Source organism: Nylanderia fulva, unplaced genomic scaffold, assembly GCF_048542155.1.
Source record: "Nylanderia fulva isolate GAGA-0341 unplaced genomic scaffold, ASM4854215v1 Scaffold5, whole genome shotgun sequence".
NCBI classification, from domain to species: domain Eukaryota; kingdom Metazoa; phylum Arthropoda; class Insecta; order Hymenoptera; family Formicidae; genus Nylanderia; species Nylanderia fulva.
In genome coordinates, this window is record NW_028190587.1 from 5,968,660 (window position 1) to 5,996,380 (window position 27,721).

Here is a 27,721-nt window from a genome sequence, read left to right on the forward strand (position 1 = left end):
TAATCTCTTTCTTCAGTGCAATAAATATCCATAAGAATATATCTCCATCAAATAATGTCGAGTATATTTCTTTCGATCGAATACATTTTTAATTGACGCGATACACACACCTACACATATATATACACACACACACACACATACAAAAGGAACCCGATCCTTATTTCAAAGACGCGAAATATTCAAATTTTCAATTTTTTGTTTCTTTTCCAAATGGACCGCGTTACAGATGTATATACGCATTGTGCGTGTCGAGAAGTATTTTGGTTGCACGATATCGAGTCCGTGCACTCCCTTGCACAAGTTTGCGTTCGCGGCACGCATGTGCACCGAAATAGCCCGATGCGAGGCTCTCTTCGAAAATACGACCGCAGAGATCCAACTGCTCGTTCACAATAGGTATCGTCTTTCCGCGCGTATGTCGTCGAGGTCGAGACTCTCCAATGTTCCAAGGGTGTGCGATTACCCGAAATCTACTCGAATTTAGCTCGAACAATTACGCTGGCGAAAGATGGGCGAGAAAGGCCGAGCGCGCTCGAGCTCGTCGCTATTATCGTTGAGCTTGATCACTGGAAAATCGAAAGAAACGCGAATACCTGCAGTCCGTTTGAATCGTCGGCCATTGCGAAAATTCGAGGGAAATTTCGGTGATTCGAACATTTACGTAAAGACGCATTAACAGATGTATTTTTAGATGTTGTATAGTACGGAGGATATTTAGAATTGTTGTTTTAACTTTCTTACTTATATCATTAACAAAACGTGCTCTCTTTTACGCTTCTCTCCGTAAACAGTCTATATGTATATCATTTAACAATTACATAACGCAAAAAAAGATATGAGATCAGATCACATTGCTTTTTCATTTTCGCGTTGCTTATTATCTCATTGTATATTTTCTTATTTGTCACTTGTCGAGGTAATTGTTGAATGCATACGCGTTGAACCGAATTATTTCACTCTCGCGGAAATAACTCTGCGTCGCAGAGAAATCTACGTTATATAACAGATGCTTATAAGACATAAGGAAATGATTATAAGAATTTTTTAATTGGATATTTTCTGGAAAGTTTTATTAATTATTCTTTCAAATAAATATATATATTTTTATTTAGTTTATAAAAAAATAAGTAATATATAAATAATTATAATAAGTAATAGTATATATTTCAGAAAATATCAAATTTAGAAATTATTATAATAATTTTCTTATATATATATATATTAAAAAAATATAAATTATCCTAAGAGATCTTCAAAAATATATAAAGATTTGAAAAATATATCTAGATAAAATTCTACAATCGTTACCCTCTGGATAAAAAATAATGACTTCCGCAAGAGTGAAATAACTTGGCAGTCTTAGAATAAAAGGAGATAAAGTCTCTATACGCAGACGAATTAAGCGCACAGTCTCGTTGATGTTTTAGATTCCTCAACAAGAGCAGGAGCCAGGCGGCGATGATGGCGTCTCGCGAACGGGACCGAGAACGGGATCGAGAGCGAGAACGCGAGCGCGAGCGCGAGCGAGAACGCGAGCGAGAACGCGAGCGAGACGCAGAACCGGAAGTCGACTCACCCCTATCGGCGAGGTCTCGCTACGCGGCCCTGAAGGAGCGCCGGCAGCGTCTCGCCCGTTCCAGGAGCTCGCACAACTTCGGCGGCGACGACCTCGACCTGGACGAGGAGCCGCCGTCGCCGACCACCCAGTCACCGAACGCCTACCTCGCGGCCAAATACGGCGCCGGCTCGGAACTGGCTCGTAGCCGCAGCACTCACGCCCTGAAGTCGAGGGAACCGAGCCCGGAACGCGACCGTCCGGGCACGGAGAAGGACGGCGCGGCTCTGAGCTCCTGGGCCAGGTACCTGAAGAACAAGTACGGCAACCGCACCACCAAGGACAAGGAACCGCCATCCTCGTCCTCCACGATACCCTCGTCCAGGTGAGGCTTCAATTGTGATACGATTCCCTTTCGGTGTGCGCTGTTATCCGAGTAAAATTATATGGATGATCGTCTAGATGAAACTTTGACGTCCCATCTTATCTTTATACAGGGTGTCCGGTAACTAACGGACTAATGATTAAGGGCGGATTCTCTGGCCAATTTGGAGACGATTTTTCCTTAGCAAAAATGTTGAGAAGTCAATAATTTTCGAGTTATAAGCGATTGAAAAAATGGGTTTTTTGAAAACTAAACGGTTTGCAGTTAAAAGTCTAACATAATTACGTTCTTCAGTTAATTTCAGGTAGAGTTTACTATAATAAAATTTTAATTTGAGGCTTAGTTATAAAGATACATAATGACAAATATTGGAGAGTTGTAAAAAATGATGACCTTTTTCGACATTTTTGCTGAGGAAAAATCGTTCCCAAATTGACCAAAGAATCCATTTGTAATCGTTGGTTCGTTAGTTACCGGACATCCTGTATAGATAATCAAAATATGTATTATCTATATCTGCATAGAGTTTGACAGATGAAAAATGTATTGTCTTTACTCAATTTTCTAGAATAATTTGCAGATCATTTTGGTTTAGAATCAGAGCACAAAAACATACTTATAAATAGTAGAACTTAATCTTTTATAATTAACATTTTTTTACAACTGTGTTTACATAAGCAATCTTAAAAATTATTATCTAGAAAATTATCTAGAATCGCCATATAATTTTATCTTTTGTCTAGATATATTTAAAACAAACTCATCTTCATCTTATCTAAGATGAATTTACATATTTTTATCTCATCTTTATCTATCTAATTTTAAAATCATCTAAGCACAACACTGTTCGATTTTGAGATGAACAAATTCATATGAAACTGCGATTTCTGCATGGAGAGAATTTTCCTTTGTTATATTTTACCGCAAAATTTATTACAAATTTTGTCATTTTTGGTAATAAATCGAAAATTATCATGCTGCATTTAATAAAATAAAATTATCATGAACGATTCAGTTGGATTGCTGTACAATTTATATTTTATATAAATTGCTGTATATTATATTAATAATATACTGTAATATATGCTGTATTGTACAATTTATATAAAATATTTTATATATTTATTATTTTTTTGGCATCTGTTCTATTTACAACATTTAATAAATCATATATAAGTTTTTAATACATTTTAAAATTATTAAAATTTTACTATGTATTTTAGTGAAATTATTCAAACATATTGTATATATCTTATTATTTCTCTCGTTATATTTTCTCGCAAAATTCATTACAAATTTTATCACGTTTAATTTAATAAAGCGAAAATTACCATGCTGCATGTTAAAATTGTCACGAATGATTAAATTGGATTGAAAATATTATGTTGTATTGAAAAATTTATATATATAATATTTTATATATTTATTACATTTTTAGCATTTATTCTATTTAAAACACTTAAATAATCATAAGTTTTTAACATATTTTAAAATTATTGAAATTTTACTATATATTTTAGTAAAATTAATCAAACATTCCTTATGATAGATATTAATATTCTTTATTGTGCTAAATATTAATCAAAGAAGCTCTCAAAAAATTCTTCCAATTCTAAGAGAAAATTCTCTCTGCATGAAAAAGAGCGATCTAATTTTCCAAATTTACATTAAAGGATAAATCTATCATTTTACATAAATAAGAGAAATGTAAAGAATATATATTAATTTATTGTCTACTTTCCATAACGAGTACAAATCGCAGATAGCACGATCACGTTATGGTAGACGATAAGCTTTAATTGCATCGTTGTACGGGGGATGATTCGAAACATTAAACGCACATTAGAATTGGTACATAGATATAATACTGACAGTATATCATATATTTATTATACGCATGAAACGCGCCGGATTATCGCGAGAGCGCAGTTGTCATCAATTATGACGTGAAAGACATTATTTAAAGTAATGGTTCAATTGTTACCTGTATTATCATTGAGATCTTCGAATTTCAATTTCCTTTCGAAATCATTTTCACAGCTCCAGCGCGGCCTCGAGAAGGCTGTCGTTGGGCTTACCTCTCAGACACGCCGGGCAAACGTCCTTCGAATCTTCTGACGACGATCAAAAAAACCCGTCAGGCTCCCCCACGTCCCCTACAGCAGCTCCCGTTACACCCGCGGCAGCAGGTTCCTCCACTAGGTGAGTCTTCGACATCTTCCTATTTTTTTTCTTCACAAATGTTCTTTTAATGAGAAAAAATATACAGGGTGTCCCGGAACTAGTGGTAAACCTGTTACGATTTTTCCTCGACGAAAATCTCGAGACATCAATAATTTTCGCAAACTAATTGTAAGCTTTGTGGAACAATAATAGTATATTGTGTATCAAGTGCGGAAAGTTGACAATTGGTCACGAGTGAACAATTGTTAATCCGCACGTGATACACATACTATTTTGTGTTACAAGTGCAGGCAAAGTAGCTTTGTGCGCGAGGTGGCCGATCGCACGCCGCTATCTTGCAGCGGCGTGGGAAATCGGCCGCTTTCCGCACAGAAAACACGCACACAAAGTGCCACTTTGCCTGCACGTGTAATACAAAATATTTAAAAGATCATCACATTCTTTTATTAATTTCATCCCTAACAGCGCACATATCCTGAAGACATTTAGAGAATATCCTGAGGATGTTCGAATGTCCTCTGGATATCTTTCGGATATGTTGTGCTATTAGGGATGTAGAGTTTACTTTAATAGAATTTTAATTTAAGGTCTAAGTACGAAGATACACGATGACAAAAATTAGGACGCAAAAAAAAAATGATGGTCTCCCTCAACATTTTCACTGAGTCTTCAAATGACCTGCCATTAACAGGTTTACTATTAATTTTGGGACACCCTGTACGTATTGAAATGCTTGAACTTTGCTCTCGAAATTCTTTATTTACTTCGAAAATGAATATACGGCCCGCATAAATTTTTCCCACGACACGTTGTCCGAGTAACGTAACGGAGAGTTTCGTAAGAGAACGCGACGCGTACTATGATCGTTAAAGGAAAACTTTCAAAATATATACCTCGGACAAGAGAGAGGATCTTCGTTGAACGTCGCAGAGAGTCCGGCTCTATCGCAATCACAAAACACTTAATCCTCGTTATCCTAGTTGCGTTACAGGGACTCCTCGCGCGGCTATAATTCTCGAAGATCTACCGCTGTTTCCGCCCGAGTGAAACATCGCGTTTTTTTTCTCTCTCTCTTCTTTTTTTTCTCTCGAAAAGTGGATTTGCGAAAAAACATTCTTTTAAGAAACAGTCGACGCGCAATGAAGATATACACGGAGAGAGTACTACTATTCGAGTTTGCCTTTTGCCTCTCTCTCTCTCTGCACGCGCGAACTCTTTTTTCCTCGACGCCGCGATAGGAAAGCCTTCGATGGAGGCGTCTCTCGAATGAAGAATTACTACCCCTTATCGCGTTAATGCTCGCGCGTAACCGCACGATTGACCACGTGACCACGAGGCGCAGAAATTTCCCAGCCTCGCGGAGTAGTGATTTACGATCTGCGGGGCAGATTGGGAATCCGCTTAACGAGCTTTCATTGACCGCCTCTGTCGATCGATTTCCAGCAATGGTCGGAGGAGTCATTACTTGCTGAAGCGGCGGCAGCTGTTTAAGTTTGGGATGCGGGGGAGCGAAGCCGGATGCTTTACCTGGCCGAGAGGCCTCGCGGTCGGACCTGACAACTCCATCGTCGTGGCCGACAGCTCCAATCATCGTGTTCAAGTAAGTCGTTCTTTATCGAATCCGACCCGCGAATTCGATTGTGTTTCAATCCGAGCGAGACAATTACGAAAAATCCCCCAGTATGATTGGGTCCATATATATATAATTATTGTTTGAAAATATTTATTAAAATTCTTTTTTATTATTTGCGTACAAGCGAAATTATTTGACATTTTTTCTACAATATAATTTCTTCTATTTATTTAACATTTTTTAATAATTTTATTCGACAATTTGTTTTATTTACTAAAATTTATTTTTATTATTTGAATCCAAGTGAGACAATTGTGAAATTTTGCCCGTATGATTAAATGAATAATTATTTGGAAATCCTGCGAATTCGATTACGTTTCAATCCAAGCGAGACAACTGCGAGAAATCTCCTCAGTGTGATCGGATCAGTAATTATTGTTTCAAAATATTTTTTTATTTATTCAAATCTCTTTTAATTATTTGCAAGCGAAATTATTTGAAGATTTTTGTTCTATAATAATCTTTTATTTATTAAAAAATTTTTAACTAAAATTTATTTTGATTATTTGAATCCAAGTGAGACAATTGTGAAATCTCTATGATTGGAATCAACAATTATTTGCAACTTTCTTTTTTACTTATTTATTAAAATCTCTTTATTTATTTATTTTGAAAATTTTTGTTAGAAAATAAGTTAATTCTAAGAAATTTAAAAAATTGCATTGCGTTCTGTCACAATCTCTTTCGAAAATATTTGAGAGATACAAAACTACTGACAGTAGCTCCAATCATCGTGTTCAAATAAGCCACTCTTTATTAAATCTCTCGAAATTTGATTACGTTTGAATTCAAGCGAGACAAAATTGTGGAGAAAATCTCTGGCATATGATCGAATCGATAATTATTTGAAAATCTTGTTTTATTAAAAAATCTCTTTTAATAAGTTATCTGAAAATTTTGATTACAGAAAAAGAATTTTATTGTCAATTTTAAGAAACTTTGAAAGCTGCGTTGTGTGTTCTGTCGCACAATCTCTCGAAGATATCAGAGAGCTACAAACTAACTCCACTGACAAGAACAATACGAGGTTCGATAAATCAATTGCGTCGTCCTCGAAGCGACGTAATAGTTAACTGGTATATACCCGTAAAGCGGAAGTACGGAGGCTTTAAAATTTCACGGGCATTTCGTATATACGTATCGGAGGATCATAAATAAGCCGACCTCGACTGCAACGGCAGAGGGAAAGCTCTCTCTCTCTCTCTTTCTCCCAGGAACGCGTTATATTACGGTCGGCCGCGAAACGGCCGATTTTAATATCGGCGCGGGATCGATATAAACGACGCTGTATCGTTCGGGTGGTATCGTAGGTATTCGACGGTAATGGAAACTTCATGAAGGAGTTCGGAACGTACGGCAGCGGCGAGGGCGAATTCGATTGCCTCGCCGGGGTGGCCGTAAACAGGATCGGGCAGTACATCATCGCGGACCGCTACAACCACAGGATCCAGGTGCTCGATCCGTCCGGCCGTTTCCTGCGAGCCTTCGGCTCCCAGGGCACCGCCGACGGCCGGTTCAATTATCCCTGGGGCATCACCACCGACGCCCTCGGATTCATCTACGTATGCGACAAGGAGAATCATCGCGTACAGGTGCGCCCCTTTTATTAATCGCACATTTATTTAGTAGGAATTTTTTAGTCTTTTTTTTATTTTATTTATTAGGTGTGAAAAGAGCCACGCATGCGACAACATTATTTTTGAATCCCTCTATATTTATTTTCGACGTTTCGCTTCTTTCTTTCGATCTGCTTCAGAATATTATTAGAATATTCTAATATTATAATTATAAAAACATTAATTTCAAATTTTATTTAATTGATGGTTTTTATTATTTTAAAAAATTTTATTTATTAGAGGTGTGAAAAGAGTAAGGCATGCGACAAAATTATTTTTCAATCCCTCTATATTTATTTTGAACGTTTCGGTTCTTTCTTTCGACCTGCTTCAGAATATTATTAGAATATTCTAATATTATAATTATAAAAACATTAATTTCAAATTTTATTTAATTGATGTTTTTTATTATTTTTTAAAATTTTATTTATTAGGTGTGAAAAGAGTCAGGCATGCGACATTATTTTTGAATCCCTCTATATTTATTTTCGACGTTTCGGTTCTTTCTTTCGACCTGCTTCAGAATATTATTAGAATATTCTAATATTATAATTATAAAAACATTAATTTCAAATTTTATTTAATTGATGGTTTTTATTATTTTAAAAAATTTTATTTATTAGAGGTGAAAAGAGTAAGGCATGCGACAAAATTATTTTTCAATCCCTCTATATTTATTTTGAACGTTTTGGTTCTTTCTTTCGACCTGCTTCAGAATATTATTAGAATATTCTAATATTATAATTATAAAAATATTAATTTCAAATTTTGTTTAATTGATGTTTTTTATTATTTTAAAAATTTTTATTTATTAGAGGTGTGAAAAGAGCCAGGCATGCGACAAAATTATTTTTGAATCCCTCTATGTTTATTTTCGACGTTTCGGGTCTTCCTCTGGACCAGCTTCAGAATATTATTAGAATATTCTAATATTATAATTATAAAAATATTAATTATAAATTTATTGATTAGGTATTTTTTTAAATTTTATTTATTGAGCGTGAAAAGAGCCAGACATGCAACAAAATTATTTTTGAATTCCTCTAAGTTTATTTTTTATTTTGGATTTATTTTTCGGCTCTTCCTTTGGACTAGCTTCGGAATATTAATTAATAAAAATAATTTGGTTGCATCTTTTCATATCTAAATTTATATAGAGCTTTTTCCATTTGTTCTGTTATTAATTAATCAAGCCACGACAAATAGCTCGATTAATCGGTTGACTCTTTCGGGAGATCAAACACGCTGTTTTTTTATTTTTAGTGGAATTTTTTTTTTCAATGTGTTTTAGTGGCAATTTGTTTTTTTGTTATCGACAGTGTGTTCCACAGACCGTGTGAAGTATCTGATAAAATATACGTACATGTGTGTATGTCGCGTTTCAATTCTTCTATCCTGCAATCGATATTTAATTCTTCTGTCAATGTATAATTTTTCATCTTCCTATCTACTGCGTGTTTTCGATACATTGCACTGCGATCATTTTTGTTATAATAGCTGCTGCCCAATTTTTCTCATTATTTTTTATAAAATTGGCGAATAAAAAGGCTCTTTGTGCTTTGTTTCGGGCAGAGAAAAGTTCCACACATTTTTGACATTTAAAGTTTCGATATCCGGGTAAACTTTAATAGAAGGGTTGAAAACGTATTTTATTATTATATATAATAATCAGTGTTTGCTGTAATCTAATTAAAATTATATAGACGATCATCTAGATGAAATATGGACATCATCGAAAGCTTATAAATAAAAGTATGAATATATTTCATATCCCTTTTATAATCTACATTTTTTCATATCCGTGTTTTTAAAGGCGGTCTAATATCTGAAAATTTTATCTTTTATATAGATATACAATAAGTACCCTCCATAAGTTTGGAAACACCTTTTATTTTACAGTTAAACAATCGTATGGCAACGATCTGCGTAGATTTTTTGTATCAATAAATCGTTAGATATTTAAATGACATTTTTATTTATGACAGATCAATGCCATGTGATTGTTTAACTGTCAAATGTAAAGTGTTTGCGAAGGATACTGCATGCAATAAATAACTACGAATATCTGATTAAAGAATATTTCTTTAGAGAATTTATCTTTTAAATCAAGAGGATCCTATTGACAGATCTGTGCAGATTTTTTGCATAAATAAATCAATCATTAAATGACATTTTTATTATAACAGATCGAAAAATCTAAGGTGTTTCCAAACTTATGGAGGGTAGCAAAAAATCCTTTGAATTTTCATCTCATCTATCTAGCTAATTGTCCAATGATCCGATAATAGAATAATATTGTTTTACCTAAATGACAGGTATTTCAATCGGACGGCACGTTCGTGGGCAAATTCGGGTCCTGCGGCGGCGGCCGCGGCCAATTGGAGCACCCGCATTACATCGCGGTGAGCAACACAAATCGGGTGATTGTCAGCGACGGTAATAACCATCGCGTCCAGATATTCGACGTGAACGGCCGCGTGCTGACGTCCTTCGGCTCCGAGGGCTCGGACGACGGGCAGTTCAAGTTCCCGCGAGGCGTCGCCGTGGACGATCAGGGCTACATCGTCGTCGCCGACTCAGGTAACAATCGCATACAGATCTTCAGTCCGGACGGCGCCTTCCTCAAGTCGTACGGCTGCTGGGGCAGCGGCGACGGCGAGTTCAAGGGCCTCGAGGGCGTCGCCGTCACCTCCGCCGGCAACATCGTCGTCTGCGACCGCGAGAATCACCGGGTCCAAGTATTCTGATCGACGCCGACGTTGATCTCTGGAGGACGAAAATCCACGAACTCTCTTTCGCCCTTTTTGCCGAACGGATGCGCGCTCCGTAATATTCATTCGCGGTTATTAATTTTATTGTTAATGACGAGCGAGTAAAAAAATCATATATTATATGCGAACTATACGTCGTGCATTATTTGGACGTTTGAAGTCGACGTCTACGAGAGTCCGTCTGATGAATATCTCTGGAGTCAGGATTCGATAACTTTGAATATTCGCGCCATTGTGCCTTTTTTATCTGAAATGTGTAACTAACATTTAATAAAGTAATAATAATAATAATAATAATAAAATTAGGAATTGTGTGATAAGACTTGAAAAATTTCAACATCTTGGAAAATGAATTATTATAATATAAATCTTCTATTATTTATATGACATATTGTCTCGGGAAAATATGCAAAGATGAATATCGTAAATTAGAAATATTCTGCAAAAATATTTTAACAAAGTCTTCGATAAATCGAGAGTGAGATATGATTATAATAGATTGTTTGATTAGAGAATATATTAATTTAATGTTTTATCTTGTTTATTTTAGGAAAATCACACTTTATCAAAATCATTATGAAACTTTTCGGTATAATTTTCTCTCTATTGTCTGTGAAATAACTCTCATCATCTGAAAACAAATGTATCGCCCGCTCCCTTAATACTTTTAATAAAATCATACTTTTAGCAAAATATTTGAAGAAATACTTTTTCGGCACGAACAAAATCTACTGTCACAAAATGGCACTAATTGCTTATTTTTTATGACGAATGATTTTCGGCTGATTGATTCGCGAGATATTTAATTTAATATCTTTCTATTAGCGTTAAAAAATGCATAACAAAACTCGTTACTTGTCTTCGTCAATTTTGATGCAAAGTTAACTTTTGGCTATGAAAAAAGAATAAGATTCCAAACAAAATTTTAGTATTTTTCCTTTTTCTTCTTCTTTTTTAAATTCTATACTTTTGATAGACTCGATGACACAAAAAAACAGACCTACATCAATCAACCAAATGGAAAACATTTTAAATATTTGTTTCTGTATTTTAAATCAATTTCTTTCTCTCGTCAAAATTTTCCAGAGATGCCATTTGAACGTTTCCGTTTCTATTTCCGGAAACACATAGATCTGTCACCGATTTTTTTTTTTTTTTTTGATTTGTTGTGCGATCATTCTTCGCATCGCTTCGATGAATGTTGCATTCGGTTGAAGCGACACCGGAAGGAAATTTCGGAAATGGCCGAAGAACGGAAATTTGTAAAAGCAATCACATAAACGAGCAGAACAACGCGCAAATAAAATCGGCAAATTTTGAATTCTCGAGAAAAATCTTAAACGCCAGTCGATTTCCTCCGCTCGGCAGTTTTGAAAATACAATTTTTTTTTAATCTTCACATCTCTCCCTCTAACTCTCCTTCTTATATACGTATATGAACACGGTAACAATGAGCGACCAAATTTAATTTGTACTCAGAGCAAGTAAAGTTTGTACCGTTTGTATGCTTTGAAATAAACTGTTGCGGAAGGAAGTTGCGATAAATATAAATTTCTCCCGAATCATTCCATCTCTTCGGATAATATATCTTTTTGTCGCGACATATGATTATTTATTCGCGTTTTCTCGTACAAAATGAACAGACACTTGAAACGCTAGATACAAAACGAGAAAGGATTAATTCCGCGTTATGAATACGGTCGTTAAATTTAGCGGTCCTAATAAAGTCCTAGTTCGACTTTGACGAACAGTTGGAACTGGAACTTTGAGCTCTTCGCATCAATAGAAGCTCTACAAGCGACTTCAGCGACGTATCCTAAGATCATTATTCGCCTGGGTATTCCTTTAACTTGCCGTAATTGTGTTACTATCCAGTTTAAACGCAACTACAACATCCAACACTTATATTAAATTAGCTCGCAATCAGTATTTTATTGCAAAATTGATTAGCTAAGCCAATTTACTGACAAACATAACTCAGATTTATTCTTCTATTCTTATCGAACTCTCCCTCTATTTGTCAAATCATCTTAACAAAGTATCTCTACTCGGATAAGATTATTATTTGTAATTAATTAATTAAAAAAGATATACAAATTTTCTACGACTCTTCTTTATATTTCCTTTTTAAATATTTCAAAACTAATAACCAGGGTTGGCTAAGCTAATGATTTTTTTAAACTGAGTTAAGTTGAAGTTATAGTTGCTTGTAGGATTAATTTAGTTAAGTTAAAAGTTGACAAAAAATTAATTCGATTATAAAATTAAGATTAAATTAACTAAAAAATCAAAAGTTATTAAATTAGAATTTTCTTTGTTAATTCTTTTGAAATTTATAATAACAAAGAAATTTTGATTTTTATATAGAAATAATTTTATGGTAATTTTAATTGATAACAAATGAAGATAAAAATTAATATGTAATACTCTAATTTAATACGTTTATAAAAAAAGCAATAATGGTATTCAGAGATGAAAAAAATTTAACTTGGGAGGAAAGTTAACAAGTTTAAAGTGAAAAATAACTAGTTGAAATTAAAAATTCATACTTTTTAAATGAACTAAGCAAAGTTATTACTTTTCAACTTCTTTCTTAACTTTTAACCAATTAACTAGTTATTACCCAACTCTGTTAATAAAATACCGATATAGTTAGACACCTAAAGCCTACAATATTATCCTAAATATTCGGAAAGGAGATAAGGGAGGCGAGATGATCGCAGAGAGATCACATACAGAGGAGGAAATGGGGCCGCAAGTGAAAAGGTGAGTGAGTCAATAAATATATAATTTATTAAATGCAATGATGAAATGGTGTAACAATAGAGGGGCGGGCGAATATGGCGACCGGTGTTGGAAGCCACGAAGGGATGGACAAGAGATAATACGCCATCCCCCGCCCTGGGCCCCCCCGGAGATCGGAAATATAGATAAAATATTTTCGTTATTATTTACAATATTAGTCGAACGTTAGTCAATAAATAATAAACAGTGGCATAATCCCTTTATTTTGATAATATATATAATTTAATTATATATATATATATTTTTATATATTTATATATTTATATATATATATATATATATATATACATATATATATATATAATATATATATTATACGCTTGCGATAATAAAAATATTACAAGAGAGATGGAGCCTTTTTTTACATCGTTATTCGTTTCCACTAATAAAATCTAGCACGGTTACGTGCCACGTCTAAACGCCGTCCTCGTTCCAAAATTTTCCGGCGCGATATTTCGGAATTCCCTTTTTTCCGCGAGGTTTCCCGCGGTGTAAAAATCGCCCCCGAATTTTTTTGGAACGCGGAAACGTCGTTGTAGATCGGATTGATGCCGAAACAGCCGTCGAAACCATCTCACATCAACATTCCGGGGGAGAGAATCGCTCTCTCTCTCTCTCTCTCTCTTTCTCTCTCACTCTCTCTCTCACTCTCTCTTTTTTCCCTATCGCGAAAAAATCAACGACGGGACTGAACAACGAATGGTAAATCATCTCGATTCTCGACGCTCTCGCGAGCGAATAATCCTCGCAAGCGCGCAAACCGGATTATCACAACGAAAGTACTCGCAGCATGCATACTTGGACGTTATCAATCGAGTCGAGTAAATGGGGTTGTGTATGTGTGTATATATGTGTGTGTGTGTGTGTGTGCGTGTTTCGGGTTTTTAGGTGAACGCCGCCACGCGAGACTAGGAGTTGCGTCGTGTGTCAGGATCAGGCAGGCAGCAAGCAGGTACAAAGTGACCGTCTCGACGAAGGAACAATGCGTGTCTCTGGGGTCTTTGTCTTGTATTCTGTATATTCTGTGTAAATACCGTGTATTTTTTTTTTTTTTCACTCTCTTTCTCTCCCTCCGCGTGTGTGTCTTTGTGTATGCGTGTGTGTGCGCGCTGAAAACATTTCTTCACTCGACTAAACCTTTCAACGAAATTACCATTTTGTTAATTAAGCTGCGTTAGTATTTTAAATCGAACACACGTCTCGTTAGACCGAATATATTATATATTAATATATTAATATTATATATTTGTATTCGATTTTAAAATATTTTTATACGCACTAAAAAAAAAATTATTAAATTAATATTCATTTCGATATACTGCCTAATAAATTATTCATTCGACAGTATTGAAACAAATACTTGTAATATATTTTTTTTTTTTTTTTTTTTCAGCGTGCCTACGTTCAATTAACAAAATAATATTCAGTCGAGCGGTTCGGTCGAGTTAACAAATTTATTTTCAATGTATGAACTGTAACTCTGAAACGTCAGTGCGTGACATATATATACACGTGTGTTCCTCACATATCCGTGTCTGTACGAACATGACGGAGCACCGACCCGATCGTTTCGACCCTTTCGACATCGTGACGTGTTCGCGCGATCGCTCTACCCCCATGTCTCGCCCCCAACCCCCCCCAACCCCCTCGTGTAAATGTAACCCTCTTTTCGCGCCCCCGCCGCATCGCGTCGTCGTCGAGAGGCGGACACGCGCGCGATAAGCTAGCTTCCGGATGGCCGCGTGTGTGCCAGATTTTCTTCGTATTTTTTGTTGCATTCATCATTTTGTAAAAAATATACGGAAAGAGATTTCCGCGAGATATTTGTATGTATATTCGGTATATATGCGGGAGATACATCGCGTCCGAGCCGCGCGGTTTCCGCTCCGATGACGCGCGCCGATTTTCTCTCGAAAATCTTGATATTCCGTTTCGCCGAAGCGTACTTCCGCTCGTTGCGGATCCCACGGAAATATTCCGGAAATACGATTCTCGAAACGAGCGATTTGGCGGGACGTTCAGCGTGATGTATCGGCGAGGCTCGCGACGACGGAAGTCGCGAATCTCGCATAAAATCGCGCGCGCGATCCTGGAGGATCCTGGACAATTGGAAATATATCTCGAATCTCGATCTCGTTTCCGATTTTTTTTTTCCTTTTTCTTTTTTTTTTTTTTTAATTTTTCGTTTAGGAGAGAAGTTAATTCTTTTTATAATCTCTTGCTTAATAGTCCGCTATTAAATATATTTACCTACTGATTCGTCTCTGCGTCTAGAGAGTAGTTTGAAAAGTGGCATGAGAGATAGTTGTGTGTCTGTATAGTGTGTTATAGATCTCTTTTTTTTTTCTCATTTTGTCATTTCCCATTTCTGTGTTCTCTGTATCGAGATTAATTAAGTAATAAAGTTATAATTAATTATTTAATTAATTAAAGTGGCAGCAGTTAGGCCATGCGGCTCCTATCATCTAGTCGTCTTTGACTCTTGGCTTTCTTACGTAGAATTTAAAAATTGTTCTCCTTTACTTTTTTTTCTTTTTTTTTTTTATTAAACTTCTTTATATTTTGAGAATAATTTGTATTAAATGACCTTTTCTTTAAAGTTATGTATTCTTCGAAGCGCCTATCCTAGCGATGTCTTTTTAATTAAGATTATTTTTTTTTTTTCAGCGGTCTGCCTCTCCTTCTCCCTCTTTCTTTCGACCCTTAGCTTAGCCTGTTCGTTCTGTACGTGGTTAATTGTGCAAATATATATACGGCGAAGCCTATATGGAAAATTCGCGCGGTACCGGCCACATTTTGTCCGCCGTTCTACGGAGTAAAAAATACTGCATTCGATAAAGTCTCGTCGAAACCACGGAAAAGCGACAGTGCACTCTGTCCTCGGCGAAATTTGCACCGAGGACCTCGTCCTCTTCGCTGTGAGACCGCGCGCGTATTTTTTTATTTTTTTATTTTTTTTTCGCCGAAAAGAGAAAAAATCTTCGCGTCTTTCGTCCTCAAATTTTCGAAATTCTCCAAATTGCTCGACGTACAAAACGACAAGCCGACTCCGACAAATATATTCCTAACTCGAGACTTTGTGCCTCATTGTCAATGCTCTCGTGCCCGCTACGTTATAATCGCTAGCACTTGTTTATAATTAGATTCTTAAATATGTAATAAGCAAAAATATGAATATATATATATATATATATATATATTATATATATATATAATATAATATAGTTTTGTGTATATAATAATTATATTATTTTACTCATTTTTTTTGTTTAAATATTTTTCGATAGGATCGTGATTATTTTTAATTAATTAACAATGATTAAAAGAGTGTAAGAATTTGTTAATCCTCTCTTCTAGTCCTCTCCCTTCATTTTCCTCGACCCTTTCCGCGCGCACGCCTCTTCTCTCTCTCTCTCTCTCGTATCATTTTACTAACTAATAAATTTTTTTAAGCTTAATGGCATGAAAATGCTCGTTGGAATTGACTCGTGTGTACAATATATATGTAAATATATATACAAATACAATATATACATATATGTGTATATATATATACATATTGCAATATACCGCCTCTCGCGCGCTTTGCACTTACGTCGCACTATTAAATCTCACAACCTGCTGTGATTCTACGTAATATACCCCAAGGGGAGAGAGTCGATATGGGTTTAATTACTCTGTCGGAGAAATTCGGCAATTCGGATTCGCATAGCACACCCCTTTTAGCGTATCGACACTTAACTCCCCTGAGATTTTCCCATTCGCATCCCTCTTCGGATCTCTCCCTCTTTCTCTCTCTCTCTCTCTCTCTCGTCTGTTCTGTCTGTCTATCTTCGTCTCACACGCGAGACGCGCGTTTAATATTTTTGTATTACACGTGCAGGCAAAGTGGCACTTTGTGTGCGTGTTTTCTTTCAAAGCCATTGCCTACGGCTGAGCCGCGTTTAAAGTCATTGCACACGGCTAAAGCCGTGGGCAATACATTGCCCACGGCTTCAGCCGTGGACAATGACTTTGAACACGGCTATTCCCGCACCGTGCCGCCGCAAGATGACGGCGTGCGATCGGCCACCTGGCGCACAGAAAACGCGCACAAAGCCACTTTGCCTGCACTTGTAATACAAAATAGTATGTGTATCACGTGCGGATTGACAATTGTTCACTCGTGTGACGCACTCGTGACCAATTGTCAACTTTCCGCACTTGATACACAATATACTATTGTTCTCCCGTGTTTACTCTTCCGTTTCCTCCTGTCCCCCCAATTGCGCGGAAATACTTTCTTGGATCACCATTAATTTATCACAATGAAACGTTTGTCCACTTCGATCAAGACTTTGAACGCGGGACAACTCGCGGCTTCTGCGCCGCTCTTTTGCACGCGTCCGCAATCAACTACGCCCTTAATTAATCGCTAATTATTTTATATCGCTAGAGAATCTTTAAAAAAATCCCCTATCGGAGAGAGAAACGGTAGGTAGGTAGTTTTTGTAACAATGTGTAATCGACTAGCTTACATTCTATAAAGTAACTCTACAAAGTTGATTATACTGTGACTAGCACAGCCCGTGGATGAAGTTGCGAGACCCTTCGGAACAAAGGGTCTTGTACAATTTTTTTTCCTCTTTTCTCTAGATATTTTTTTTCTTTGTTTTAATTTTCTTCTCCTTTCCCCCATTCGCCTACTAGTAGCTACCCTCGTTCGTGTATAATATACTGCCGCTTTCTCCTCGTCCCGTTTCTCCCCTTTCTTCCCTTTCTCTCTCTCTCTCTCTCTCGCCCTTTTCCTGAAATTCTTCAGACTCAAAGTATACAATCTCTTTTTCCTCTCCTTCTCGTTTATTTTTCGTCTCTCGAGTAAACTGAATTTTGTACGCGAAAGATAGAAAACGTCAGTTTTCCGCGACGTAATGAACGCCATATTTTCGCATTTAATATGTACATATACAATGGTGTCTCGACGCTGCTACAGCTGAAAATGCAATGTTCAGCTCCATATGAAGCACTTATAAATTTAATTACTACGTTTCTCGTAAAAATATAAAAAATGGACGCAGATAATAATATATCGAAAATCAAACATCTAATATCGCAAAGCGTCAATACTCTAATTGTGTCGTTCCAATTCGTACCGAATAATTCAAATTTTTACCTCTGCCCTGTATATATATATTCAAGTCTTATTTTATCCGTCGCTGAAATTAAAATATAATCCACTATTCTACCTCTAGAATCGATTTGGTGTCATTCTTTTTTTGTTCGCTTATTCATCTGTCAATCGACATCCATTAACATCAGCTGATCCCGAAGCCAACATGCAAATAAACTATAAAATAAGTTCGAAGAACTTCAAGCGTTCGCTCATTTTTTTTTTAACTCTTTTTCTTCGCAGACTCTGTTTTTTTATTGGTGCAAATCTAGCCACAGCATTGTCTAAAAATAAATTATGGTAAATTCGGGAGCAAAAATTGATAAACGTATTAGTAAAGAAAAATAGAAAAGATTAATTGTTCCCTACTGCAAAGTGAAATTACGGTGATCGATAGATGCGATCGCATCGAAAAAGAATAAATGTAATAATCTCTGCTTGAATATTTCTTCGTGATAAAACTACGCCGACGCGAACAGGAATAATATTTATAATTGACACGAGTCGACGAAATTTTTCAGGCAAAGAAAGCTTTAATTGTCCTTATTTTTAAAGTATTTATTTATATTTAATGTAAAAATTACGAGATTTATATTAATCTAATCTTTTAATATAGATTCAAAATGCAAAATTGTAAATTACAACATAGGACGAGCACGACGACATTTAACTTTCAGAATTGTAAACATATAAAATTCTCGATCTCAATTTAATTTATATATATAATATATATATAATATATATATATGTATATCTATTAAATTCTTTATCTAATTCTTTATTCTCAAAAAGATTTCAAATTTGTCGACTAATGTGTCATTAAAGGAGAAAACGTGTGTCTCTACAGCCGCGAGGAGCTCTGCCTCGAAGTGTGTCGAAGAAATATTTCCTTCCAGATATCTACGTATCGGTAGAATCTGCCGATGGCAAAAAGCTCGCGAGCTTTATACGAAAGCAATAACGATTTTTGTGCGATTCAACTCGATGCAGACGCATATATATGCCAATAAAATATCACGGGAACGGTTCGTCGAGTTCGATGCTGTCGCAGGGAATCAACGTATACGTGCCGGACGTACATTTATACTTCTCGTCGTTTCTCGTGTCGAGAGACACGTTAAGATAAATTCTTACACGTTACAAGCAGAGAAGATAAAACCGTGTATCCTACATAAAAGTACATGCTTCTCGAATCGATCGATCGCGTGCAGATCCATAGAAGTTCACCCGATCCGACGTGTCCCATCCGATGCTGGCTCGTGTCGATCGGAGGAAGATACAGGAACGCGTGGAGAAAATTGCGGTAGTAGAGTGATAAAGATAGGTACGTACAAGCGAAACGAACGAGCGGTCGAGGATATATAAAATCGCGGTGCTCCAAGTGCTTAACTCATCAGTGTGAGGGACAAAAAGGTCAAAACTATACGAGATCAAACTTTAGAGATAGATAGATAGTTAGATTGATTGATTGATTGATTGATTGATAGATAGATAGATAGATAGATAGATAGATAGATAGATAGGTCAACCACTCTTTGTTTTTTTTTTTTCAGGGGGTACGCAAATCATGGAGACGCAGAGAGTAAAGCGTATCATCCGTGTCGTGAGCGTCTGGTACCCTCTTTCTCAGTAGTTGTAGTCAATAGTGGTCACTGACGATCTCGTCAAGATCGTATAGGATGAGGTATGCTCCCGTCATTCACCTACGCTTTTTTCCTATTTTTCTCCCCTTTCACTCTCATTTCTTCCTGCACGTTACTTTGCTACCGAACTGTCGCCGTTCTGCGCGCCGTTGGACTGACAGTCAACTAGGTGACCTCCTGGCTGGCGGCTACTAGGCTGGCCCCTGGGCTAGATGAGGGCGAGCTTTGGGGGACAGCAGCCGCCCGTGAAGTGGCCACTGGCGGCCTCCCGTTCCCGTTTGCGACGGCCCTGGCGTTCTGCAGTCTGATTCACAAGGCAGAAAAGACGTACGCTTTATATAAAATGCGCCTTTACAGCCGGGCGTATCGCTCGCGCGGTCGTGAGTGCACACCGAATGAGATCAGGCAGTAGTTCTTTGTAATCCGGTAATCAATCAGAGGCAAAACAGTCGCATCTAATAAGCGGGTTCCCCGTTCAACACTTTATTGCTACGGTCCCGAGTTCAGTTTAATGATAAGCGATTTAATCGTTCCCGTCGCGTTGCAAATTTTATTTTACTCGGATATATATTATTCGGTGAATGCACCGTGTATCTTTTAAATGGAAATAATGAATATGTAAAATCATTTTTTTCCAGATCAATATATGTGGACGAATTAAATGCTTGATTAAATATTCGTCAATTAAATTTTTTTCATTCGGCCGATGAATATGCATAAGTGTGTTGAAAAATAAATATATAATTTAATTTCGATTCTCTTCGAAGCTACGCGTGTTTGAATTATTCAAAAATATAATGCAAAAAATTACGACGAAATACAAATGTTGGTTTTTTTTTTTTTTTTTTAATTATTCGCATATGGTATATGCGATAAATAAATGCAATATAAATACGCAATAATTAATATGCAATATATTTCTCGGGAAAACTGGTTGACAAAGTGGTGATCGAGGAACTCGTTAATTCTATATTATATTCGTTAAGCAACAAATACACGGTTTCATTGTCACAAAAGACAGAGAATATATATATATATATATATATATATATATATATATATATATATACCGACGAGACATTCAAACAATAAACACGAAGCATCGTCAAACGTGATGTGAAGCACGGTTCCGATATATAGACATATAACTCGTTAAATTCGTGTGTTATAAAACAGGGTGCAAATCAAAATAGAAAGACAGAGAAAAAGAGAAAGAGAGAGAGAGAGAGAGAGAGAGAGAGAGAAGGAGGAGGGAGAGAAAGAGATAGAAAGAGATAGAGAAAGAAAAGAAAACACGTAACGACGAAAGCGCATTTAATTCCCTCCGGCACAGAAGAGACAGGAGCGAGAGACAAACGAGCACTTTTTACCGAGAAACGATCGCCCTACTATGAGATACGTTACTTACCGGTCGTGAATCGTCCCACGACAAGCTGCATTAGTGACACACAGAAGAGGGAGACTTTAGAACTTTTACACTTGTCTTTTTCTTTTTTTCGGTACGATAAAGCCTTTCGTGTGCTAACAAGAAGTCTCTACTACGTAACTAATGTGCGTGCACATCGTTGCAACAGGAAATGCAGCACTGTACACACACACGTACGGGGATACTAACTTGATCTTGGACTGTCGCATGAACTGCTGGATCTTCCGGGCGGCCTGATGAGCCGCCTGCTGATGGACCGCCTGTTGCCTGATGCTGGTCGAGCCTGGCCGGGCCCGATAATTTCGATAGTTGTTCTGAATCACCAGAGCCGCCCTCGTCGCTTGCCTGCGTCAAAAAACACGGCGAACATCAACATATAGTTTTGCCCTTTAAAACCAAAAATTCTACTCACATATACATATTATAATATTTTGCCTACAAAACGCTATTTTTTACATTTTATAACCATTTTTTTACCGAGTTATTGGAAATTAAATCTGTATTTTATTTTTTAGAAATGATATTCGGCGAAAAGCCATCGTACACAAAAAATTAAAGAAGCATCTTAAAGTTTGCGATTTTAACTTTAATGTGCTATCGATGGTCTTTCAAAATTTTTTTTATGATATTTTTTTTTGATCGAGTTATTGGAAACTAAATCTGTACTTTTTACGAATAATATTGATACTCGGCGAAAAATCATCGTTGACAAAAAATTAAAAAAAAAAACATTTTTAAGTGTGATGTGTCAACTTTAACGCGCTGTCGGTGATTTTACAAATTTTTTCCTTTTTCTGAGAAATACAGATTTAATTACAAATTGTGTAACTCGAATAAAAAAATCATAGAAAAATTTAAAAATATTGTTTTATAGGCAAATTAACATAATTTTTAAGATAGGAAGACTGTTCCCTATTTTTTTTTAATAGTGTGTATATATTTTTTTATATTCATATATATTCCTAAAATAAATCAGCAGTTTAGATGTTTCACGCATCTCGATACTTGTCTTCCAATTTGCATGCTATCGAACTTCCTTCATTTAAAAAGGTGATAATAATGAATAAAGAATGCAAATATTCGAGAAGATAATTCGTCAATAGAAAACACATTGCAAGACGATTCGATAAAAGTAACATTGTGTATAATAATTTTAGAAAAGTCAAATAAATACGATAAAATAAAAAAAAAGCTTCTCTCGAAAAGATAGAAACGTTTTTGTTAAATTAAGAAAGGTAGAAACGTTTTCTCTTCGCTCTTGGACAAATGATACTTCCAAAGTTGGCCGTATTCGCTCGATATCTATCATTATTTCTCGTAATTTCGTCCTGTATGTGTTTCCGTGAAGATTCTACAATGATAACGTATAGTCAGCTGATTGTGTCACTAATTTCGGAGACATTACACTGGGAAGTTTGAATTGCTACGTATATAACTTGCGGCGAACGCGAAGAGAGGGATGGGAAACACAGGTCTCCATCTTCAACAAAAGTCGTATTAATTTAATGCCAAGTTAATTCTGTATTCAGGCCACCGTAACGAAAGCAGAGAAGTCCGCAAAGTTTCCGAATTATTTACGATGCCAATTAAAAGTTCGCTCCGAGAGGGAGAGACAGAGAAAGAAAGAGAGAGAGAGAGAAAGACACGAGTCGAACTTTGGGTGGCATCAGTCTAATTCAGTCGGAGGTCGTTAAGTTGGCCCACAATGGTACGTCTTGTCTCTCCCGGTTATTAATTGTCGCTTATTAAGATGTCCCCTTTCTCCTTGCTTTCGCCGACCAACGGAATATCGATGGAAATTTAACTTTGTAAGTTCGAAGCTATTTGGCGATGTCTGCGCGATGCGAGATAACGATCTGTCATACTTAAGAACCTTGAGTTCAACCTGATAACACGCGCCCGTACAAACTTGGACGATCTGTATCTAAACGTTGCATGCATCGCATGAAGTAGTACTATTATAATCCGACAACGAGTGATTCATATTCCGTTCTTATAATGAAAACTTTGTAAATGAAGGAAGCTCGATAGCATGCAAATTGACAAAAAGAAAGACAATTATCGAGATGCGTGAAACATCTAAACTGCTGATTCATTTAAAAACATATACGTTGCTCAGAAAAAAATAGAGAATATTTTTCCGAAAAACTATGTTATTTTTCAAACCGTTGAAACTCGGCGAAAAATCATTGTAAATTAAAATTGCATTTTGCAGTTTCAACTTTAACGCGGAATCGGTGGTTTTTTTACACATTTTTTTTTTTATCTTTCCGTTCTGTTTTAACAAAGGATACATTGTTTTGTTCCTTAAAAATATGCATTTTTACACTCTGAACCTCGATAAAAAAACTTTTTTTCGAAAAACTCTGCTCAAGTTTTGTAAACTACAATATTTTGCCTATAAAAGGCTATTTTTAGAATTTTTCTACGGTTTTTTTTTTATCCAAGTTATACAACTAAATCTGTATTTTTTTTTTCAGAAAAAGAAAAAAAAGTAAAATCACCGATAGCGCGTAAAAATTGATTTTTCACGCTTTTTTAATTTTTTGTTTACGATGATTTTTCGCCGAGTATCGACATCATTCCTAAAAAAATAAAGGCTTAGTTTTCAATAACTCGGTCAAAAAAAAATCGTAAGAAAATTTTTAAAATAGCGTTTTGTATGCAAAATGTTCATTATGTTTATGGAACATGAGTAGAATTTTTCAAAAGAATTTTTTCATCTTAAACAACACAATTATACATTTGTTAGCACAAAACCAAGAAATAAAAAAGATGTGAAAAACCACGATAGTACATTAAAGTTGAAATTGCAAACTTTAAAATGCTTCTTTAATTTTTCATCTACGATGCTTCTTCGTCGAGTTTCAATGAAAATGGTATAATTTTATTCCCTATTTTTTGAACAGTCTAATATAAAAAATATTAATATAAAATCAATTAAAATTAATATATATATAATATAAATAATATTATATATATATATATATATATATATATATATATAATATAATTAATATATATATAATATAATAATTAATATATACATATATATAAAATATATATAAATAATATAAAAATATATATAAAAAAATAAATATATATAAAAAATAATATAAAACAAAATCTGCCACAAACGAGAGTTACCTGTGATAAGCGTACTGCTTATGCCGGCGATAGTATTGTTGGATGAGAACGGCGGCGTGTCTCTCGGCCTCCTCCTGCCTCTGGCGACCCTTGTAGTTCCTGTACGCCTTCTGGATCATCCTGGCGGCGTGGTAGAGCTCCCTCTGCTCGCGATCGGACAGCGTCAATCTGCTGAGATCCGCCTCGCTGCCGCCGTCGCTCGTAACCGTCAGAGCCCCGGAACCGATCATGCCGTTCAATCTGCGCTCGCCGGAATAATACGCGCCGCTGTGCGCGTTCCCGTTACCGTCGAGATGCAGCTGCAGCTGCAGAAACTCGCAGAAATCGGCGGTGGTCGGCGGCGGAGAAGGCGAGTCCGGTGTCAGGCAGCTGCTCGAGGGACTCGAGGGACTCGCGTCGGCGTCGGCGTCCGAGATCGACGCGGCGCCGCCGTTGCAGTCGCGATACGAGTCGAACAGTTCTCCGGAGTCGAGGGGCTACAAGCAGGATTAGCATGGAAATTGAGTTTTACGGCGGGAAAACTCTCTCCCAGACGCCCCGGCGTCCCATTTGTCGAGAGGGCCCGTCTCAAAGTTTTGCTCTTAATTATGATTCAGGACGGGGATCTAATGATCCCTTTGATCGCGCGGAACGTGCGAAGATTTTGCCATGCTCGGGCAAGTTTTAATGTTCCGATTAATCATCTGTACGATTCCGATTTACGTGCTTTATATACTTAATCTATTTGGAAATCAAGATAGAGGGTAATATGAAATTATGTTAATGAAGCTTTCGTGCGATGAAATATGATTTTAACGTGAAATGTTTCGATTAATGAAAATCACGACTCACCATTTGTTCCATCAGAGCGTCCTCCAAGGGTGACAGGGGTGCGGTTGGCGGCGGTGGCGAAGAAGAAGACGGAGAATCACCCTCCGCCCTCTTGATCCTTTCCGGGAGCGCCGCTATAATTTGCTCCGCCAATGTCAGCACCCTCGCGTCTTCCTCCCCTATAAAAAGGAATCACCACCCTAACCAAAATTCTCGAAAAGTTCGTGTGGTGGCAGGCCGCCGAAATCACATCGATCACAACACCGACAGTTTAAAAGCCGTGAGCGTGTTCTACGATCCACAGCGGGATATTGCTGTCGCAATGTCAGATTAAGAATGCTTAAACACCAAACAGCTGCGCCGCTACGACGCGAATTGACAGGGCGAATTAGACTAGTCGTCGGTGAATGATTTTCTACTCGTTGGAAGTCTTTTTAAGGCAATCCGAGGCAAACGTCCACATCGGCTGAACAGATCGCGCGTCTGTTCAAGTAGTTTATAGTCTCTTTTTACTGCCGCTTTTTTTTTTCCCTTAAAGATTGCACGCATTTGAGATTATCGTCGCTCGAGGACAGGCTTCAATAGCCAGATAATAGGCTAAGAAAGTTTGGACATTATACAGCGATTCATTTAACATCAGCGGTTACGAAGGCCAAGCAACACCAAAAATTTGTCAAGCTGTAAGAGTTCAGAAGAGTTAGAGATAGGCAGCGTGATTGTCGACCGCACACACAGAAAGAGATAGTAAGAGAGAGAGAGAGAGAGAGAGAGAGAAAGAGAACATTGTACGCGTATATGTGTGTTCGTGTAAAAAGTGTGTGTATGTGTGTCTGCGAAAACGAGGGACGCAACTAGGATCTCTACGCAGTAATTGTAATAGTAGTATATATATACATATATATATATACGTCTAGGCCGACTTGTTCTATCGGTAGTGTGTCACAGAGAATAGACAGAGTTACGGATAGTTATTTTTTTTACAGACAGGCAGACAGACAGACAAATAGAAGAGGAAAACGAGGAAGGTACGGACCTACGGTCTCCTGAGGGGTCGGAGCGCTCTCCATTCCCTGTTCGCTGAGGCCTAAAGACGACTCATCCTCTTGCAACAACTCCATGTTGTCCAGCAGCGGCGAGCCACCTGTGTATTTTTCGATAAACACCCCACTTAATGCTAATACACGTTGTGCCTAATTTATTTACGCTCGCATGACTTACGGCCTTTTTGTGACTCTACGATATCTTTACTGGATGTAGGAAGAAGGAGAGGGAATATATAGCGATATTCGGTAATATATAAAGGCTAGCGAGAGAAAAAAGGGAAGAGTGTGAATATACGTGTTTAGATACGTGAGTGTGTGTGTGTCTTTGTATGTGTGCGTGTGTATATATATATATATATACGGAAGAGAGGACAGTATAATAACAAACGAAACTAACACAACGCCAAATCGAGACCGCTGTCTTGAGATGGTCTCCTGGGGCTAGGGCTGGCGGGTCGCAAGAAGAGCCTCTCGTCTTGCCTTCGGGCTTCGAGCTGATTCAGTTCTTCGGCAATCGCCGCGTGGCCGTTCTCCGCGGCCAGTTCGGTCGCCGTTCTATTCTGACAATCCCTCACGCGAAGCGCCATAGCGTTCCATCTACGAAAGGCACAGTGTCAAACGAGGAACACTTGTTCAAAATTACTTTAAAGCTTTTGCGAATCGTACTTTTCGTCCGTAATGCGTAAATCCGCAATAAGTCTTTTATATTATTATAATTATTATTTCACACCAAGTATGATATTATAATATTCCAGAACAAATATGATTTTTCGCGAACCTGTAAAGAATCCTGGCGGTGTCGGCGTGTCCTGCCGCGCAGGCCCAAGCGAGCGGCGTAAGGCCGGCGCTATCCTGCCTAAGAGCATCGACCTCGGCATCCAAAACGCTACTAGGATTTTCCGCTCTCCAGTGAAGGAGTGCACAGGCTAACCTGGAGTATCCCAATCCGGCTGCCAGGTGCAGAAGGGTAGGCCCGCCGGATTGAAGAGGTTCCGCTCCAGCTCGCCAAGGACGGACAACAGCATCCTGCAATATTTCACGTCGAAACTTTACGCTGTAACTTGTGAAATGACACGCCTGTCGTGTCCGAGACTGAAGAGCGCTTAATGATCGAGTAATCCTTAAAGTATACCTGGCAATAAGCAACCAGTCGCTCTTCCAGATGTGCTGCGGGAGACGGCGGACCGGGACCCTGCAAACGGGCCTCGACGTCCGCTAGACGGTCCAGCAGAGCTTTCTCTGGGCTAGGTTCGCTCGTCGGCGCTCTACGATACTCGAAGGCAACGCTGTCGGACACGACGAAACCGTCGCACGCCACCTGGAGGGACGCTATTCCTGGTGCGTGCGCGGGACATCGACAGCGCAGTACACCTGGTTGCACGAGGCACGCCTCGACCGGTTCCGCGTCGAAAAGTACCGAATACGATTGGGACCCACTACCGCCGGTCCAGGGACCAGCAACTAATACCTGAAGAGTGTTAGAAAATAAATGTAAATAAATATTGAGAATACATTTTCCTTCCCGGAAGATAAATAGGATCATATCAATGA

At 37.4% G+C, this 27,721-nt stretch overlaps 2 protein-coding genes across 9 annotated transcripts in view; one reads left to right on the forward strand and one right to left on the reverse strand.

The window, feature by feature from the left end:
* Nucleotides 1-11,681, forward strand: part of tn (tripartite motif containing protein thin) — a 149,735-nt gene extending 138,054 nt beyond the window's left edge. For all 5 annotated transcript variants that reach the window (XM_029316636.2, XM_029316631.2, XM_029316632.2 and 2 more), the window contains 5 exons: nt 1,431-1,943; nt 3,984-4,145; nt 5,571-5,727; nt 7,071-7,352; nt 9,692-11,681. In XM_029316636.2, the coding sequence (XP_029172469.2) occupies nt 1,431-1,943; nt 3,984-4,145; nt 5,571-5,727; nt 7,071-7,352; nt 9,692-10,123 (1,546 nt within the window). In that variant the 3' untranslated portion in view covers nt 10,124-11,681. The remainder of the gene's footprint in view (nt 1-1,430; nt 1,944-3,983; nt 4,146-5,570; nt 5,728-7,070; nt 7,353-9,691) is intronic.
* A 1,241-nt stretch (nt 11,682-12,922) lies between these two features.
* Camta (Calmodulin-binding transcription activator) overlaps nt 12,923-27,721 on the reverse strand; it is a 65,362-nt gene continuing 50,563 nt past the window's right edge. For 2 of the 4 annotated variants that reach the window (XM_029316603.2, XM_029316606.2), the window contains 8 exons: nt 27,303-27,638; nt 26,949-27,196; nt 26,568-26,767; nt 26,161-26,268; nt 25,149-25,306; nt 24,318-24,793; nt 21,360-21,515; nt 12,923-20,048 (listed from right to left, as the gene is read on the reverse strand). In XM_029316603.2, coding sequence (XP_029172436.1) covers nt 19,910-20,048; nt 21,360-21,515; nt 24,318-24,793; nt 25,149-25,306; nt 26,161-26,268; nt 26,568-26,767; nt 26,949-27,196; nt 27,303-27,638 — 1,821 coding nt within the window. In that variant the 3' untranslated portion in view covers nt 12,923-19,909. Of the gene's footprint in view, nt 20,049-21,152; nt 21,178-21,359; nt 21,516-24,317; nt 24,794-25,148; nt 25,307-26,160; nt 26,269-26,567; nt 26,768-26,948; nt 27,197-27,302; nt 27,639-27,721 lie in introns of all 4 variants that reach the window. The other 2 variants (XM_029316604.2, XM_029316605.2) reach the window with 2 other exon arrangements.